Source organism: Antedon mediterranea, chromosome 2 (genome assembly GCF_964355755.1).
Source record: "Antedon mediterranea chromosome 2, ecAntMedi1.1, whole genome shotgun sequence".
Taxonomy (NCBI): domain Eukaryota; kingdom Metazoa; phylum Echinodermata; class Crinoidea; order Comatulida; family Antedonidae; genus Antedon; species Antedon mediterranea.
In genome coordinates this window covers 17,545,114-17,561,871 of record NC_092671.1, presented here as the reverse complement: position 1 = coordinate 17,561,871, position 16,758 = coordinate 17,545,114, and the positions used below count along the sequence as shown (strand labels likewise).

General features: G+C 33.4%; 1 protein-coding gene across 1 annotated transcript in view; it reads right to left on the bottom strand.

Annotated features, from left to right (window-relative positions):
* Window positions 1–16,758, bottom strand: part of LOC140040614 (neurobeachin-like protein 1) — a 59,553-nt gene that overhangs the window by 15,014 nt on the left and 27,781 nt on the right. The window contains exons 24-34 of the mRNA XM_072086678.1: window positions 6,423–6,557; window positions 5,525–5,645; window positions 4,573–4,760; window positions 4,208–4,357; window positions 3,547–3,704; window positions 3,046–3,167; window positions 2,529–2,649; window positions 1,960–2,111; window positions 1,300–1,436; window positions 734–937; window positions 195–319 (exon numbers count right to left, since the gene is read on the bottom strand). Of these exons, the coding sequence (XP_071942779.1) occupies window positions 195–319; window positions 734–937; window positions 1,300–1,436; window positions 1,960–2,111; window positions 2,529–2,649; window positions 3,046–3,167; window positions 3,547–3,704; window positions 4,208–4,357; window positions 4,573–4,760; window positions 5,525–5,645; window positions 6,423–6,557 (1,613 nt within the window). The remainder of the gene's footprint in view (window positions 1–194; window positions 320–733; window positions 938–1,299; window positions 1,437–1,959; window positions 2,112–2,528; window positions 2,650–3,045; window positions 3,168–3,546; window positions 3,705–4,207; window positions 4,358–4,572; window positions 4,761–5,524; window positions 5,646–6,422; window positions 6,558–16,758) is intronic.

The following is a 16,758-nucleotide window of genomic DNA, read 5'->3' as shown; positions in this document are numbered from 1 at the left end:
AAAGTTCACATATAAAAAAAAACCAAAAAAAACCACCTGATGGAGCACCTAAAGACGGAGACCACTCCAGAACAGTAAGTTGGTTACTGGTGTTGGCCAACATTCAAACAATAATAAAAACTTTGCATTGTTGGATATTCAAATTAGATTATTCAGAAACCAAAGTAAGAAAAAAGAATTTGTTATGGACATACTTATCCTGAACTCCGGCAATATTCTTTGGATTAACGACACCAAGAGGTCTGGTGAGATCACGAAAGACTTCTGGATTTGAAAGATCCAAAGTCTCACTGGTATAATCAGCAAGAACCCAAGGAAACTGAAAGTAACAATAAAATATATTTCCTAATGAAACATAATTGCACCTCAGGTTTCCAGCTTGTCTGTCTATCCATTCACGATATACAAAAGTACTTTTTCTAAATCTCTTCTGGTCACATCCACCCATTTTGATGTTTTACAATGATATTCTAATTGATATAAAGTCAACTCTCTCAATATTGGATACCTTTGGGCCGTCGTAATTTATCTGGTTTTCTGCGAAGTCTGGTATTTGGAGTGTTTTTCATGATAAAAATGAATTTGGGACCTTGTGTAACTCAAGAAAAATCTGGTTTTGTGAGAGTTTCTGGTTTTCAGAGTCCAGTATTGGGAGAGTTGACTGTATTATCATTTGACCATGGACAACGAACAATAAAACAAACAATCAAACAAAAAATAAAAACAAACTTACAACATGGTATTGGCTGAGGTCATTGTAACTCCTCCCGGCGATTGTGTTAAGCTGCATGAGGTAGTCAAAGTTAGAGATTTCTCTCAGTTGCCATTTCTGAGTAAGGTTGGAAGCCTTGAGTAGATCACTGGGAGACTTCACACCAAAATAGCTTATGTTTGTAGGACGTACGCTTAGAATACGGCTGTATACATGGTTTCGTACCTGTTATAACAAGTTTATAGTGTCAAATTAAGATTTACTGTTGAACTGAATACAGTAGAACACATTCTTTAGAAGAAACCTCTATTAAGGGGAAACTTTCATGGGAAATAAACAAGGGTGAATATATGTTTTAACATTAGGCCAACCCCTATTCAGGGGATACCCCTAACAAGGGGACACTTTCCTGTGAAACAAACAGGAGGAAATGTTGTTTTAACACTATGTATGGCCATCCCTATTCAGGGGACACACTTTATGAAGGGGGCACTTTCCTGTTAAAAAAACAAGAAGAAATATATGTTTTAACACTATGGACAACCCCTATTCAGGGGACAATTGCAGAAAATAAAATAAAAACTTACTTTCTTATCTTTAAAGTTAATAAAATAATTTGTTTGGTCAATGAAGAATATTTCCAGAGCACTTCTTCGTAAGTTGAATCGCCTTAAGTGAATCTCTCGTAGTTGAGATATTGACCACTTAAAATCTTGACCACCACCTAAACACCAAATCAAATATAACTGGTTGTGTAAATGAAATCAATAACAAATCCTTACCTATCAGAAATATTCATAGATTTCATACATTCAATTTTTTCCAAAAACCTCCCATCTTAGAGAAATATGTCAATCATCTATCTCTCAAAACTACAGTACTATTAATACCCTTGACTATCAGGAGACTTATGATAGAAGATGGCATATATAGGTTGTCATTAATGTGAATAGTCAACAGATTTTACAATATCTTTCTCCTTAAAGCGTCTTTCACACCTGTTCCGGTCTAGCTCCGCCAAATAAAATCGCATCTCGATGTTTGTTTTCATTACACTCCACATGGCTATGCGCCAATACTTTTACTTGGTGTGCGCGTAGCCACGTGGTGCATTATATAAAGGAAAAGTTGCTAATGCGAAACCTAAACTGAACTGGAGCCGGTGTGAAAGACACTTAACACTTGGTCTTTGCTCCTCAATACTAATGTAAAATAACTAAGAGACAGATAAATAACAAATAGTTTACCTTCGACTTTATCAGGAGACATATCATAGAAGATGACATGGTTTGTGTTGACCTCTAGTTTACCATTTACTACTTCCATTAACGTTATAAGTGAACAGTCAACAGATTTCACTACAACTTTCTCCTTAGCACTTGGTCCCTGCTCCTCAGCACTAACGTAAAAGAAATTATAACAGAATTTTCTTCTATGCTAGAAATCACTCACAGCAGCACATAAAATACATTGTTAAATAAGTGATATTTGTTTATAGATAGTTTAGATGATTCCAATATGACACAAATCAATCAAGTGACATGCTTGGTGGCATATTGAAAAGTGAACAGATAAGGGCCTGTAACTACCCAAAAGAGTATGTATATCAAATGTTTGTAGCTAAACATTTTAAACCATTGCATCATTTCAAAGCCCTTTGTGCATAAAATGTTTACTAACAGTGCATTTGCTCCATTATGCTTGTATTCTTTAAAAAAGATTGAACTTCTTCTTGTAAGGATCCAACAAGACAATCTTACTATTATCTAAAATTTTTCCAGAACAAAACAAAGTATACAAGTATTTATAAACTTACTTTTCTTGATTAATGGCCATCCATTCTTCATCTCCTAAATGGTCATCTTGAAGATCATCTGTAGCTATTAAATTCTTTAAAGAAGCTAGTTTGAATGTATCGTCTTCCTCTGGAAGTGGACCTATCAAACAATAGTGGAAACGAAGTAGAAACTTATTAATACATAGAAGGGTAACAAATTAAGTTGCAAACAATAGAGATCTGTCTATTTCTTGACTATCTTTATTTCCAAGCACATAAAAATAGATGAACATTTTTTAGGTAAAAGTTCAAAATAATTAGAATTAGTTTTAAGTAGTGGAATACAAAGGGGGTAGTTTCTATCAAAAATAAAAAAACAAGAGGAAAAACAATATAGGCAAACATTGATAATTTTGATCATCTTTGTATACACAGAAAGGACTTCCTTCTCTATATTCAGCTGAAACATCCATAAATACCCACCTAGGGATGCAATGGACAGTAAATGCATAGAAGTACTTAAATTATTGAAAACTATAAAATTCTTAATGTTTACCCGTATCTCTCATCTGACTAGCTTCCTTATGTTGGTCAAATGCATAGTTCTGTGTTAATTTATTTCTTATTCTTGAGTAATTCTCCTGGCTTGATAATTTCCAATGAACTTCCTCAGTGGTTCTTTTGGAAAAATGGTGAACAACATTTTTAATTTTGACATAATATATTGTCATGTGCAGATTGTGAGCATTTCCATTGCTTTAAAAGGCAACTTGAATACTTTTTTATTTTCATTTATTTGGCCAAAATTACACAAACCAGAAATGGTGTTGATAGTGGATGTGGATGAACAGAAATTAACCCTTTCCCCACACTGTTTGGAAATACGAAAAGTGGAACACCCCTACCAATCAATTGGACAGTTTGCTCTAGTGGGAGCACCCCAACCTACCACCGCCATCATACATTTTTTCCTTTTTCAATTCAATTTTGTAATTATCTTATAAACTCTTGAAATTATTACAGTATACAAAGATTTCCATGAGTTTTGACAATGTACCTTTCTGCCCATGTGCCTCGTTCTCCTACTAAGAATCTCTTGCTGGCTCTCCACTGCTTCAACACAGACAAATGCTGATTACGTTGCTTGTTAAGAAAACTTGTGTACCGACTGTAATCCTTCTTACGCAAGTCTTCAAATGGTTGCATAATATGTTTCTAAAATGATATAAATTTGTCAGCAAATATGCAGTTTACATTTTTTGAATGCATCCAACAGCGACTCGCCAATTTCAGGTTGGATTAACTACTTTATAATTGATCATGCTTATAAACTAAGTCGCGTTTGAGGCTTAGGGAATAGTGTTGAAAGAGTTGTGAATTACAACCCTGGCACTAGGTCAAGATTGAACATTGGACCTTGGGTTTGGAAGGCAAGTACGTTAACCACCAGGCTACAGCTCTACTATATTATGTTACAATGTGCCTAGGGATACAATACCAAAGTTTCTGGCTGCTAAAGGTACAGTAAATGACATGACATCACAACTGTGTATATTCTTTTCTTTTATTTTAATTACCATTTGCCACAATTTTTATAGGGTAAGTCATCATAAGGGATTTACCATACCTTTAGCAGCCAAAGGCTTTGATATGGTACTGTCCCTGACAAATTATATTAATCAGAATTGGACCTTTGAAAACACCTCTTTTAAACTTACCTGGAACAGTAGCTTGCTTTCTCCCATTGCTCGATTCCGTTTGTGTATAGCCGTGTTACACTCATCAAAACATTTCTTCCAAAATTTGGACATGTATGCTGTGGCTGCGCTAAAGTTAAGTGTGCTGTATTCTTCCATGTAAGGCGTCACCTGAAAAAGGAGAAAATACTGTAAAACAACTGTACTATAAAAACTCTATATTGCAAAATTGTTTTGTTATAAACTGTTGAAGTCATTCCTAAAGCTTGGTTTCCACTACGATGCAATGCAAGGACGTAAGTTCAACGCAAGCTAGTTAACCAATCACAAGCGATGGAGTATTCAAACTGTTGTCATTGGTCATCTAGTTGGGAACTAAGCTTTACCTGTTTCTCTATGTATAGTTTCCATTCTTCTGACAAACAATATTTTTGGAAATCTTCAAAGTACGATGAACTGGTGTCAGTGGTTGGTAGGTTCGGTAGAAAGGAGGACATTTTTAACGGTTGATAATAAATCTCAATCATGGCTCGGATAAGTGGAACAATGTACGCATATGTCTTGATTTCAATTGCTACAAAATTAAAAGAATATACTGTTATTAATAGTGGAGTTGTAGCTTGGTGGTTAATGTGCTTGCTCTTAAGTCTCAAGGTATGGGGTTGAATCCTGACTTAGTGTCAGGTTTTCTCTAAGCCTGAAATGAGACTTAGCTTAAACAAGATGTATTTATCCATACTATAATTGGCGAGTTCGCTTGATGTTGGATGTGTATGAAATAAAACACTATTGCTCAAAAATCTAATATTTCAAATAGCTTTAACATATTATAATTCTGATAAAATAAAAAACAAACTATTGATACTATCAACCGTTTTCCACAACAACGCTACAAGCATTGTACGACGTGTTGTACGTTAATCCCCAACTGTTCAGACACACATACTTTTAGCGTCGTACGTTAAAACGGTCTAACGCCATGGGTCTGAACAGGGCCAAATTGTGTAGGTAATTTGTATTGGTATATTATTGTTGAGGACTCAGCCTTGGTTGCAATTTTATCACTCACTAATGTAACAATCAACCACTAATGTACATTAACCACTAACGTAACAAAAATCAACCACTGATGTAACAATTTTATTAACCATTAACGCGACAACAATTTAACCATTAACGTAACAATTAGTGGTTGATTGTTACATTAGTGGGTGATACAGCAAGCAGGGCTGCTGGCATTCACTAATTATTCAGAGTTACAACCTTCAAACCATGTATTTAATCCTTTGGGTTTTTAACATTAAGAGAAAATATTGATAAAATTAAAATTAAACATACTATTGAGTGAGCTAATGAGAGCCGAATGCATAGATCCTAGGATGAAGCATACTTCAGAGGTTGACGGTATTGGTCTTGTTTGCAACAAATGATGTAGTTTGGCTGACGCTATAGCACACATCTATCAAAAGACATTGAAAATCATATATCATGGAACAATAGTAAGGGACATTAACATTTCATGAATATACCAGTAATATATAATATGAGATATTCAATTGTTACTGTATATGGTGAGTATAATCCCATGATTGAGAATGACCCCACGCCCTAATTCAGGCTAAATTCTGACAAAAGACTTTTGTAAATCCGAGTAAATCCCACCTATTAATTTTATCAAAATTTCATACCTTCTGTACACGGTTGTTTACAGTAGGCCTATTGGCTAGCAGGGCACGATTGTAATGAGAAACCAATTTTTATTTGAAACAATAAAGATGAGGAAATCTGTGAGAATGAGAAAAAGTTTCCCCAACCAAGATTCAAACCCGGAACCTTCTGCTTGATATGCAGATGTCCTAACCATTAGACCACTGGGGCTTTTATGGTATTTGATATAAAGGACTAAACATCTATGAAAGCAAAAGAGCATAAAAAACTACATCAATACATAAATTAATGTTTCAATAGCTTCTGTGACTAACCTAATATTCAAAATTAGCATAGTAGTATAAGCAATCCAAAAGCTCATTTATTAGATAAAAGGTTACAAATAAATTATAATCAATACAGCTTGGTTCCTAATATGGTCATTTGACCTATTTCAGGCAGATACTCTTCCAATGAATAAGCAATTAGTAGACCAATCATTGTTTATACGTCTATTCATTTCCACAGGCTATGCACTAGTGGGAACCAAGCCTTAAAAATAAGTAATACTAATAATGTTAATATTTACATCCATATCATCCTTAGCCATAAAACTCATCAGAATTCTCAGACTGGTCTGTGATATCTCTGTATACTCATCTCCTTCTAACTTCCTTTCCCAAATACCAAGGCTGTCTACAAGATCTATGGCACCTTCTACAAGCTAAAGAAAAATATTTAATTTTTATGTTTTTTTAAAAACAAGAATGGTAAAGTAGTAGTTTTTTGTTGTTGTTGCAAGAATTCATATTATGTAATTTACAAAAAATCAAACAAAAATAAACTGACCCCACATAATACAGCAACATTTGTAAATAAACTGACCCCACATAATATAGCATACATTTGTAAATAAACTGACCCCACATAATATAGCATACATTTGTAAATAAACTGACCCCACATAATACAGCATACATTTGTAAATAAACTGACCGACCCCACATAATATAGCATACATTTGTAAATAAACTGACCCCACATAATATAGCATACATTTGTAAATAAACTGACCCCACATAATATAGCATACATTTGTTAGGAGCAACATTTTAGCAAACAATGAATAATATTATATAATGTCTAATAGAAAATTGAAGGAAATAAGATAGAAATAATGAAAAACAAAATCTAGTTTAGTTGTTTGTTTATAAACTGAAAACATTTATCTCAGGTTATGACTTTCTTTCACATTTATTTTTTTGTAGGATGCAATTATTTATAGCATACCAAGGATGTCGAAAAAAATGGCACCTTAACATTAAAACACCTTAAAATATATCTATCTATTTATTAATTTACATTTTTTTATAACAAAAATGGTAGTTTTTTTTTATAGACAAGTTCATGTCATTTACCCAAAATCAACTAAAATAAACTAACTACACAGATATATTTGGAGCAAAATGTTAGCAAACAGTTAATACCATAACATTTTGAATAGAAAATGAAAGGAAATAAGATAGAATTAATGAAAACAAAATCTAGTTTACTGTAGTTATTGTTTATAAACCGAAAATAAAACAAATACAATATATTAAGTTATGCTTCCTTGTTGTGAAATTGTCATATTTATTTTTTATTGTAGGATTCAATTATATAAAATACAATTACAGTTTATGATTTACTATATTAACATCAAAGATCTTAGTAGTTGATGTACAAGATGACAAAATTATCTCTTGTTCTCATCTTTATAGCAGTGACTTATATGTTCAATGTTAGTAATGCAATTATAGAAGGTACTGTTGGCTGGTGGTATAATACAGATACATCATATTTGCATTCTGTAGCAATAGTATCACCAAATGAAAAGTCTGGAAATCATCCTACTAGATTTAATCCAGTTGAATGTAAACTGTTGATATCTTTTAATGTACTACAGAATAAGGGAATATATGCATGTAATAATAGAAATAAGCATTATTTGTTGTCTTCGGCTGAAGTTGCTCAGACGACACCTAAATCTTTTTGGAAAGTTAACTGTAAACCTTTTGCACAAATCATAGAGGGAGAAGATGTTAACATAAAATGCAAATTGAATTCTACAAGTTTGACAAACACACAAATCACAACTGGATGGATCCAAGGAAGATATAACATTATAGAGTCACATGGTGTACATAGCACAGGTACTGTAATACGTTTTAATCATACTTTGACTGGTTTTACACCTGGAGATGGTATATTCTTTTACTGTGTTTTAAACATTTTATTTAATAACACAGACTTTCGATGCCACACAGTACTAATTAATAGTTCACCCTCGATTAATTGTGAAAATCATAAGATTGAAAAATGAAGACTATGAGAATTCAAACTGCTTCAAGTGCCATGTAGAAGGTGGTTCTGGTGATAAGAAAGTGTACAATTGGACCTTAAATGGAGACTATGAGAATTCAAACTGCTTCAAGTGCCATGTAGAAGGTTGTTCTGGTGATAAGAAAGTGTACAATTGGACCTTAAATGGAGACTATGAGAATTCAAACTGCTTCAAGTGCCATGTAGAAGGTTGTTCTGGTGATAAGAAAGTGTACAATTGGACCTTAAATGGAGACTATGAGAATTCAAACTGCTTCAAATGCCATGTAGAAGGTGGTTCTGGTGATAAGAAAGTGTACAATTGGACCTTAAATGGAGACTATGAGAATTCAAACTGCTTCAAGTGCCATGTAGAAGGTTGTTCTGGTGATAAGAAAGTGTACAATTGGACCTTAAATGGAGACTATGAGAATTCAAACTGCTTCAAGTGCCATGTAGAAGGTGGTTCTGGTGATAAGAAAGTGTACAATTGGACCTTAAATGGAGACTATGAGAATTCAAACTGCTTCAAGTGCCATGTAGAAGGTTGTTCTGGTGATAAGAAAGTGTACAATTGGACCTTAAATGGAGACTATGAGAATTCAAACTGCTTCAAGTGCCATGTAGAAGGTGGTTCTGGTGATAAGAAAGTGTACAATTGGACCTTAAATGGAGACTATGAGAATTCAAACTGCTTCAAGTGCCATGTAGAAGGTGGTTCTGGTGATAAGAAAGTGTACAATTGGACCTTAAATGGAGACTATGAGAATTCAAACTGCTTCAAGTGCCATGTAGAAGGTTGTTCTGGTGATAAGAAAGTGTACAATTAGACCTTAAATGGAGACTATGAGAATTCAAACTGCTTCAAGTGCCATGTAGAAGGTTGTTCTGGTGATAAGAAAGTGTACAATTGGACCTTAAATGGAGACTATGAGAATTCAAACTGCTTCAAGTGCCATGTAGAAGGTGGTTCTGGTGATAAGAAAGTGTACAATTGGACCTTAAATGGAGACTATGAGAATTCAAACTGCTTCAAGTGCCATGTAGAAGGTGGTTCTGGTGATAAGAAAGTGTACAATTGGACCTTAAATGGAGACTATGAGAATTCAAACTGCTTCAAGTGCCATGTAGAAGGTTGTTCTGGTGATAAGAAAGTGTACAATTGGACCTTAAATGGAGACTATGAGAATTCAAACTGCTTCAAGTGCCATGTAGAAGGTTGTTCTGGTGATAAGAAAGTGTACAATTGGACCTTAAATGGAGACTATGAGAATTCAAACTGCTTCAAGTGCCATGTAGAAGGTGGTTCTGGTGATAAGAAAGTGTACAATTGGACCTTAAATGGAGACTATGAGAATTCAAACTGCTTCAAGTGCCATGTAGAAGGTTGTTCTGGTGATAAGAAAGTGTACAATTGGACCTTAAATGGAGACTATGAGAATTCAAACTGCTTCAAGTGCCATGTAGAAGGTTGTTCTGGTGATAAGAAAGTGTACAATTAGACCTTAAATGGAGACTATGAGAATTCAAACTGCTTCAAGTGCCATGTAGAAGGTTGTTCTGGTGATAAGAAAGTGTACAATTGGACCTTAAATGGAGACTATGAGAATTCAAACTGCTTCAAGTGCCATGTAGAAGGTGGTTCTGGTGATAAGAAAGTGTACAATTGGACCTTAAATGGAGACTATGAGAATTCAAACTGCTTCAAGTGCCATGTAGAAGGTGGTTCTGGTGATAAGAAAGTGTACAATTGGACCTTAAATGGAGAGAGATTTACAGACAAGAACCACGTAAAAGATGAAAGATGTTTTAATAATTTACCAGCAGGTCATCACACTGTTAAATGTATAGTGAGTACTGATGGTATAAATATCTCAGATGAGGTGGAATGTATTGTCAATGAATTACCTTGCACACAACCATCAAGCCATCAGGTTTTAACAGTCAATGATTTCTTGTCAATGGACACACAGACCAAAAAGACCACTATGCCTCAACTGGATAACACAGGCATTGCAATAAAAGGGACAAAGAAAGCACCTAAGAAAACTGAGATGGAATTTATTGTCTATGAATTACCTTGCACACAACCAACAAGCCATCAACTTTTAACAGTCAATGATGTCCTGTCAACAGACACACAGACCAAAAAGACCACTATGACCCAAATGGATAACACAAGTATTGCAATAACAGGAACAAAGAAAGCATCTGAGAAAACTACACACATGACACACAGACCTGAATCTGAAAACAACAATCAAGGAATGTTTAAAGATGTTGGCATAACAACCATACTATTAGCAATGTCAACTACCATATTTGGGTTTATAATAATAGTGCTACTTTATCTATTAAAAAAAAAACATCACACCAAACCACTACCTGCTGTGTACTATCAAAGAAACAGAGATGTTACACAAACAAGTGCTGGAATGAGAGTGCAAGAAACTTCTGAGAATGAACACACCACTGATGATGTCTACTATACAATAGATGAGGAAGCAGAAAATGACTATGTTGTGTCATTCACTGTGATGGCAAACAAGAGATGTACAAACTTGTACAACAAAGATGATGATGATGGAAATGATGCCCAAAATCCACATTATTTTGTACTTGAATCACAATAAGCAAACACTGACTGTACTTTGTTAATGTGCTGCTAATCATCAGCCAAGTATAGGAACTGTCAAGCTTAAAATTAAGGAGAATTACAAACAGATTTGACCCTAAATAAAACATTTTTTGGTTTAATTTTGATACTGTTTCATTATTGAATAAATGTATGCTGTATTTCGATGCAAGTAGACTATTGCCCATATCCATGCAATTAACCTCTGTATATGGATATTGGATAATAATGGTAGTTTTTCTTTATAAATATATTACATCCATATTATCTTTAATCATAAAAGTAATTAGAAATCTCAGACTGGCCTGTGATATCGTTGTATATTAAGTTTCTTTCCCAAATAAAATACCAAGGTTGTCTAAAAGATCTATGGCACCTTCAACAAAATAAAAAAATATAATAATTATAATTTAATAAAATAACTTTACACTAAACATACAATATTAGACAGGAGGAAATAATCATAACCGAAATAAACTGACAAGATACAAAAAAAAATTAGTTGAGGTTTTAGTTTCTCAATCGAAAGCATGCTACTGATTGATTTAAATGATTTTAGTTGTTGTGATATTACCATGATTGTTGTTGTGCAATTCAGATAAAAAAACAAAAAGATCATAAAGTATATTAATATTAGGTTGAAACATCTTAAACTTTTACGTGATAACTTGAGAATACAATATGAGCAAGTCAACTCTATATCTCATCGCTGTAACAGTGGTTTGCCTGTTGGATGTGAGTAATGCTAGTGCAGAAGGTACTGTTGGCTGGCTCAATTATACATCTGATACATCATACACCCATGGTGTAGCAATACAACCAACAAAACAGTTTGGTAAACCTCCTACTAACGATAATTGTCTGCTTTTTATATCTTTTAATGGACAAGAAGATACAGGAATATACACATGTCAAGATAAGGAGAATAAACATTATGTGGTTTCTTCAACGAAAGTTGTTGGATTATCACCTGAATCATCTTGGAATGTTACATGTGAACATTCTCCATACATTATAGAAGGAGAAGAAGTTAACATCACATATAAAATTAACTCTAAGAGAAACATTACAGAAATTACAACAGGATGGATTCAAGGAAGGTACAATACAATACAATCACATAGTGTACATAGTATTGAAATAAGTCATCTTTTGACTGGTTTCCTACATGGAGATGGTATATTCTTTTACTGTGTTTCAGAAATGTTAATCAATGGAAAAGCCTATCAGTGCTACAGAGTAATATTAAAGGTCCACCCTCGATTGATTGTAAAAATCAAAAAGTTGCTAAATGAAACACATGACCTTGATAATTCAAATTGCTTCAAGTGCCATGTAGAAGGTGGTTCTAATGATAAGAAAATTTACAGTTGGACCTTAAATAGAGAAGGATTTGTTGACAAGAACCAGGTAAAAAATGAAAGATGTTTTAACAATTTACCAGGAGGTCATCACACTATCAAGTGTATAGTGAGTACTGACTCTATGAATATCTCAGATGAGGTGGAATATATTGTTAATGATTTACCATCTCAAAGCTCTGACATAACAACCATACTATTGGCAACATCAACTACTGGCATATTTGGGGTTATGGTACTTTTACTACTCTATCTACTAAAGAGAAAACATGACAAGAACAATCCATTAGCTGCTGTGCATTGTCAAAGAAACCCAGATGTTGAACAATCCAGTGAAGAAGGGAGAGAACAAGGAATATATGAAAATACACAGACCAGTGATGAGGTGGTTTACCATCAATTAGATGACAAAGCAGAGAATTATTATTATTCTGACACTGTGCTGTAATTTAACAAATGTAAAACTGTTTACCAAACAAAAGGGAAATGATGGTGAATATCCATGTATACTTGAATTAATGTAAAATAAGAAAACAAAAGTGATCTGGCTGTGGCAGTGTATGATCATCAGCTATGTACAACATTGTTCATATGGGGTTTTACATATATATCCCAATTTCAAAATATATATCACTTTTTAAAGTATATAATCAAGAGAACTATAATGCTGTTCTACAATGTTGTGATTGAACAGAGTTAACCATGTGATCTATTGGTAGGGTGTTTAAATATCAAGCAGAAGAGGACATTTGATCCACTCTCAATGATTTTCTCATCTTCACCATTTACACAGCAGTAGTAGTAAAGGGCACAACTTATAACAACATTTTCTATATAAAATATAATATTTATTTTTATACAGTTTCATTATTGAATATATGTCAATGGTTTTTTTTCTCTTTTGTGGGGGCAACCCACTTTTATTGCAATGATAAACAATATGGTGAATGGTTACAGTATATATGTCTATCTATCTATTTTCAATGAATATTTAAGTGATATTACAATATTGTGTTGAAATCTAGATAAAACAAACATGTATACAGAGAAAATTTATATTACAGAGCTAAAACGATATAAAGATTGATATTTAGTATTAAAAAGAGATTCGATATAATATAAATATATATGATAAAATGGTATATTGCATTATAAGATTATGTTTTGTTTGAATACTTTTATAAAATTGTATAGTTTTACATTTTGATTATGTCAATGTTTATAGGCTATTGGTCATGCTATGCAATAACAACCTTTGTCCCAGAATATTGGGTATATATATAGTCGTGACAGTTTGTAATTTTCAGTTTCAAAACCAGAACTATAACTAGAACTATTATCAAGTTTCTTTAAAGATTGAATATTCCTGTAGAAAAGAGATATACAGAGTGCAAGAGGTTTTATTTTGTACAATAACATTTGGAGATTTTTCATATCAAATTAATGAACATTTGATACAACATGACAAGGTTATCTCTTTTTCTCATCACTGTAGCAATAGTTTTTCTTTTGGATGTCAATGATGCTCAACATACAAATATTACAATAGGATGGTTTTTTAAGCCTAATACATCATATAGCTATGATCCAGCAATACTACCATTAAGTAAACAGTTTGTAGGACAAATTGATGGGAAATATCCTGATAACAACAATACAGTCAACTGTAATCTAGGTATATATTATTATAATGTACAACAAAAGGTAGGACTACACACATGTCAAGATGATGATAATAAACATTATCTGGTTCCTTCTGCTGATGTTGTTCAAAAAGACCCACATTCGTTTTGGATTGTTACATGTGAACATTTTGAAAACATTATAGAGAGAGAAGAAGTACAAATCACATGCAAGATTAACAGAAACAACACGATAATCACAACTGGATGGATCCAAGGAAGATATAGCATAATACAGTCACACAATGTAACAAGTACTTTTGCTCAGACTTTAACTGGTTTTCTACCTGGAGATGGCATATTCTTTTACTGTGTTTTCGAGCATTTAAAAAAATATCGCCGATGCAACACAGAAATATTAAAGGTTTATCCTCAATTATTCGTAAAAATCAAAAGGTTGCAAAATCGAACACAAGAAAAAAAATTGAATTGCTTCAAGTGCCATGTAGAAGGTGGTTCTGGTGATAAGAAAATTCACAGTTGGACCTTAAATGGAGAGACACTTGTCAACAAGAACCAGGTAAAAGATGAAAGATGTTTTAATAATTTACCAGCAGGTCATCACACTGTAAAGTGTATAGTGATTACTGATGCTAAGAACATCTCAGATGAGGTGGAATTTATTGTCTATGAATTACCTTGCACATGGACACAGAGTCATCATAGGAAAAAGGAAATCTCCGAAAAAACTACACACAAGCCACCTAAGACAACTCCCCGGAAATCTGCATCTCAAAACAAGAATCAAGGAATCAATACAACCGCCCTACCATTGGCAACATTAACTACCATATTGGGGTTTACAGTGATATTGCTACTATTGTACCTCCTCAAAAGGAAACATCACAACAAACCATTAAATGCTGTCCGTTATGAAAGAAATAGGGAGTATGCAAGTGTGTATGACAATTCAATTAATGTTCCACAGGCAAATACAGATGTAAGAGAGAGGGATACATCTGATAACTTACAGAGCAGGGCAGATGATGATGATGATGTGTACTATACTATAGATGACATAGCTGACCATGTCATTGATGACACAGTGATACCAAGCAAGAGGTGTACAAATGCTTATAACAATGATGCTGAAAATCCACAATATTTTGTACTTGAGTCTTCATAAACATTAGCAGTATCTGTACTTATAGCAGTAATGTTGCTATTTGTAGCAGCCAGACATAAGATCAAAGGACTGTTCCTGTCTTGGCAAGGCAAGCTCAGTGTCCTGTTGTTAGATTGCCTTGCTTAAAGTATGTATTGACATGAAATGTGAATGGCACAGAGAATCTGTGGGCTTTTAGATGGTTTTACCAAACTTGTATGTGTATCACACGTTCCCAATATACAGTACATACACCATTTTCGTTATATATAATTATCAAATATATATATATATATATATATATATATATTTGATAATTATATATAACGAACAGAGGACTAGTTGTGTTCCGACCGTACCACGCCGAGAATGTTAAAGGGTCGTTATCCGATCGAGTTAAAGAACAATACCATGAAAGCCCCAGTGGTCTATGGTTAGGGCAACTGCATATCAAGCAGGCGGTCCGAGTTCGAGTCTCGGTTGGGGCGACTTTTTCTCATTCTCCCAGATTTCCTCATCTTTATCGTTTCAAAAATTAATTAAATAATTTTCAGTGTATCACCGGGTGGTTTGGAATTTATTTCTATGCCTGTTGTGTTTATATATATATATATATATATATATATTAACACAAGAGGCAAAGAACATTAATTCTAAACATATTGCAATCTTCATTTGTGAATATAATGTAAAACTCTGTCTACACTATTAAACTAGTTTGAAAAAAAGTGATATGCCCAAATATGGTAGTAATACAAAAGCATCATGTCCATATATGGGCACATCACATTTTTTGTCACATATGATATTGATAAAGTTTTATAGTGTAGACAGAGCTTAAAGTTTGTGTCAATGTTATTGTTTGTACATATTATATATTTCAGCCTGTTGCTGTTTGGGTTTTCTTAATTAACAATGTTATATGTACATATTACTTTCAACTACTGTTTTTAATAATCACTAGATATGAATTTGGAATGCATGTTAATATTTTGGAATTTCCTACCTTTTCTGCTGCTATATAGACTATGGACAATATCAATAAAGTTTTTACCAGCCTTGCATCTTCTTGTGCATTTATATTTGTGATTTTTTTTCACCTTTTTTATGTCTTCATACTTTCGGAACATTATATTTTGATTACCTATTTGTATTCCTTTAAATTGTTTGCAAACAAAACAAAAAACAAGAAGCGATGGATCCAAGGAAGGTACAATACAAAACAATCACACAGTGTACATAGTACCGAAATAAGTCATCTTTTGACTGGTTTCCTACATGGAGATGGTATATTCTTTTACTGTGTTTCAGAAATGTTCGGCAATAGAAAATCCTATCAGTGCTACAAAGTAATATTAAAGGTCCACCCTCGATTGATTGTCAATAGTTTACCATTACAAAGCGCTGGCATAACTATCAAAAACCTTTACAAAAAAAACAAATTATGTTTTGAAATTATTATTTAGTTAATTATAACTCTTGCCTCTTGTACAAAAATTAAGATTTTTGGACAAGTAGTTCTTGAGAAAATGCAGTTTCAGTTTATTTTTACTTTAAGACTGCTCGCCAGCTTTTGAAAATTCTCTCCTCCTATCTTTTAACACTAGCAGGTCCGAAAATAATACTAAAAGTGGTCCAGAATCGGGATCCTGGTCCGGATTGCCTACAAAATTTAATGGAGTGGTCCTTGACTATCTGTGGTTTCATTTTGGTAATAACTTTTTGAGTACGGTAATCCTACACTCTCAAATCCGAAATACCTGAAAACCAGAAAGTATGGG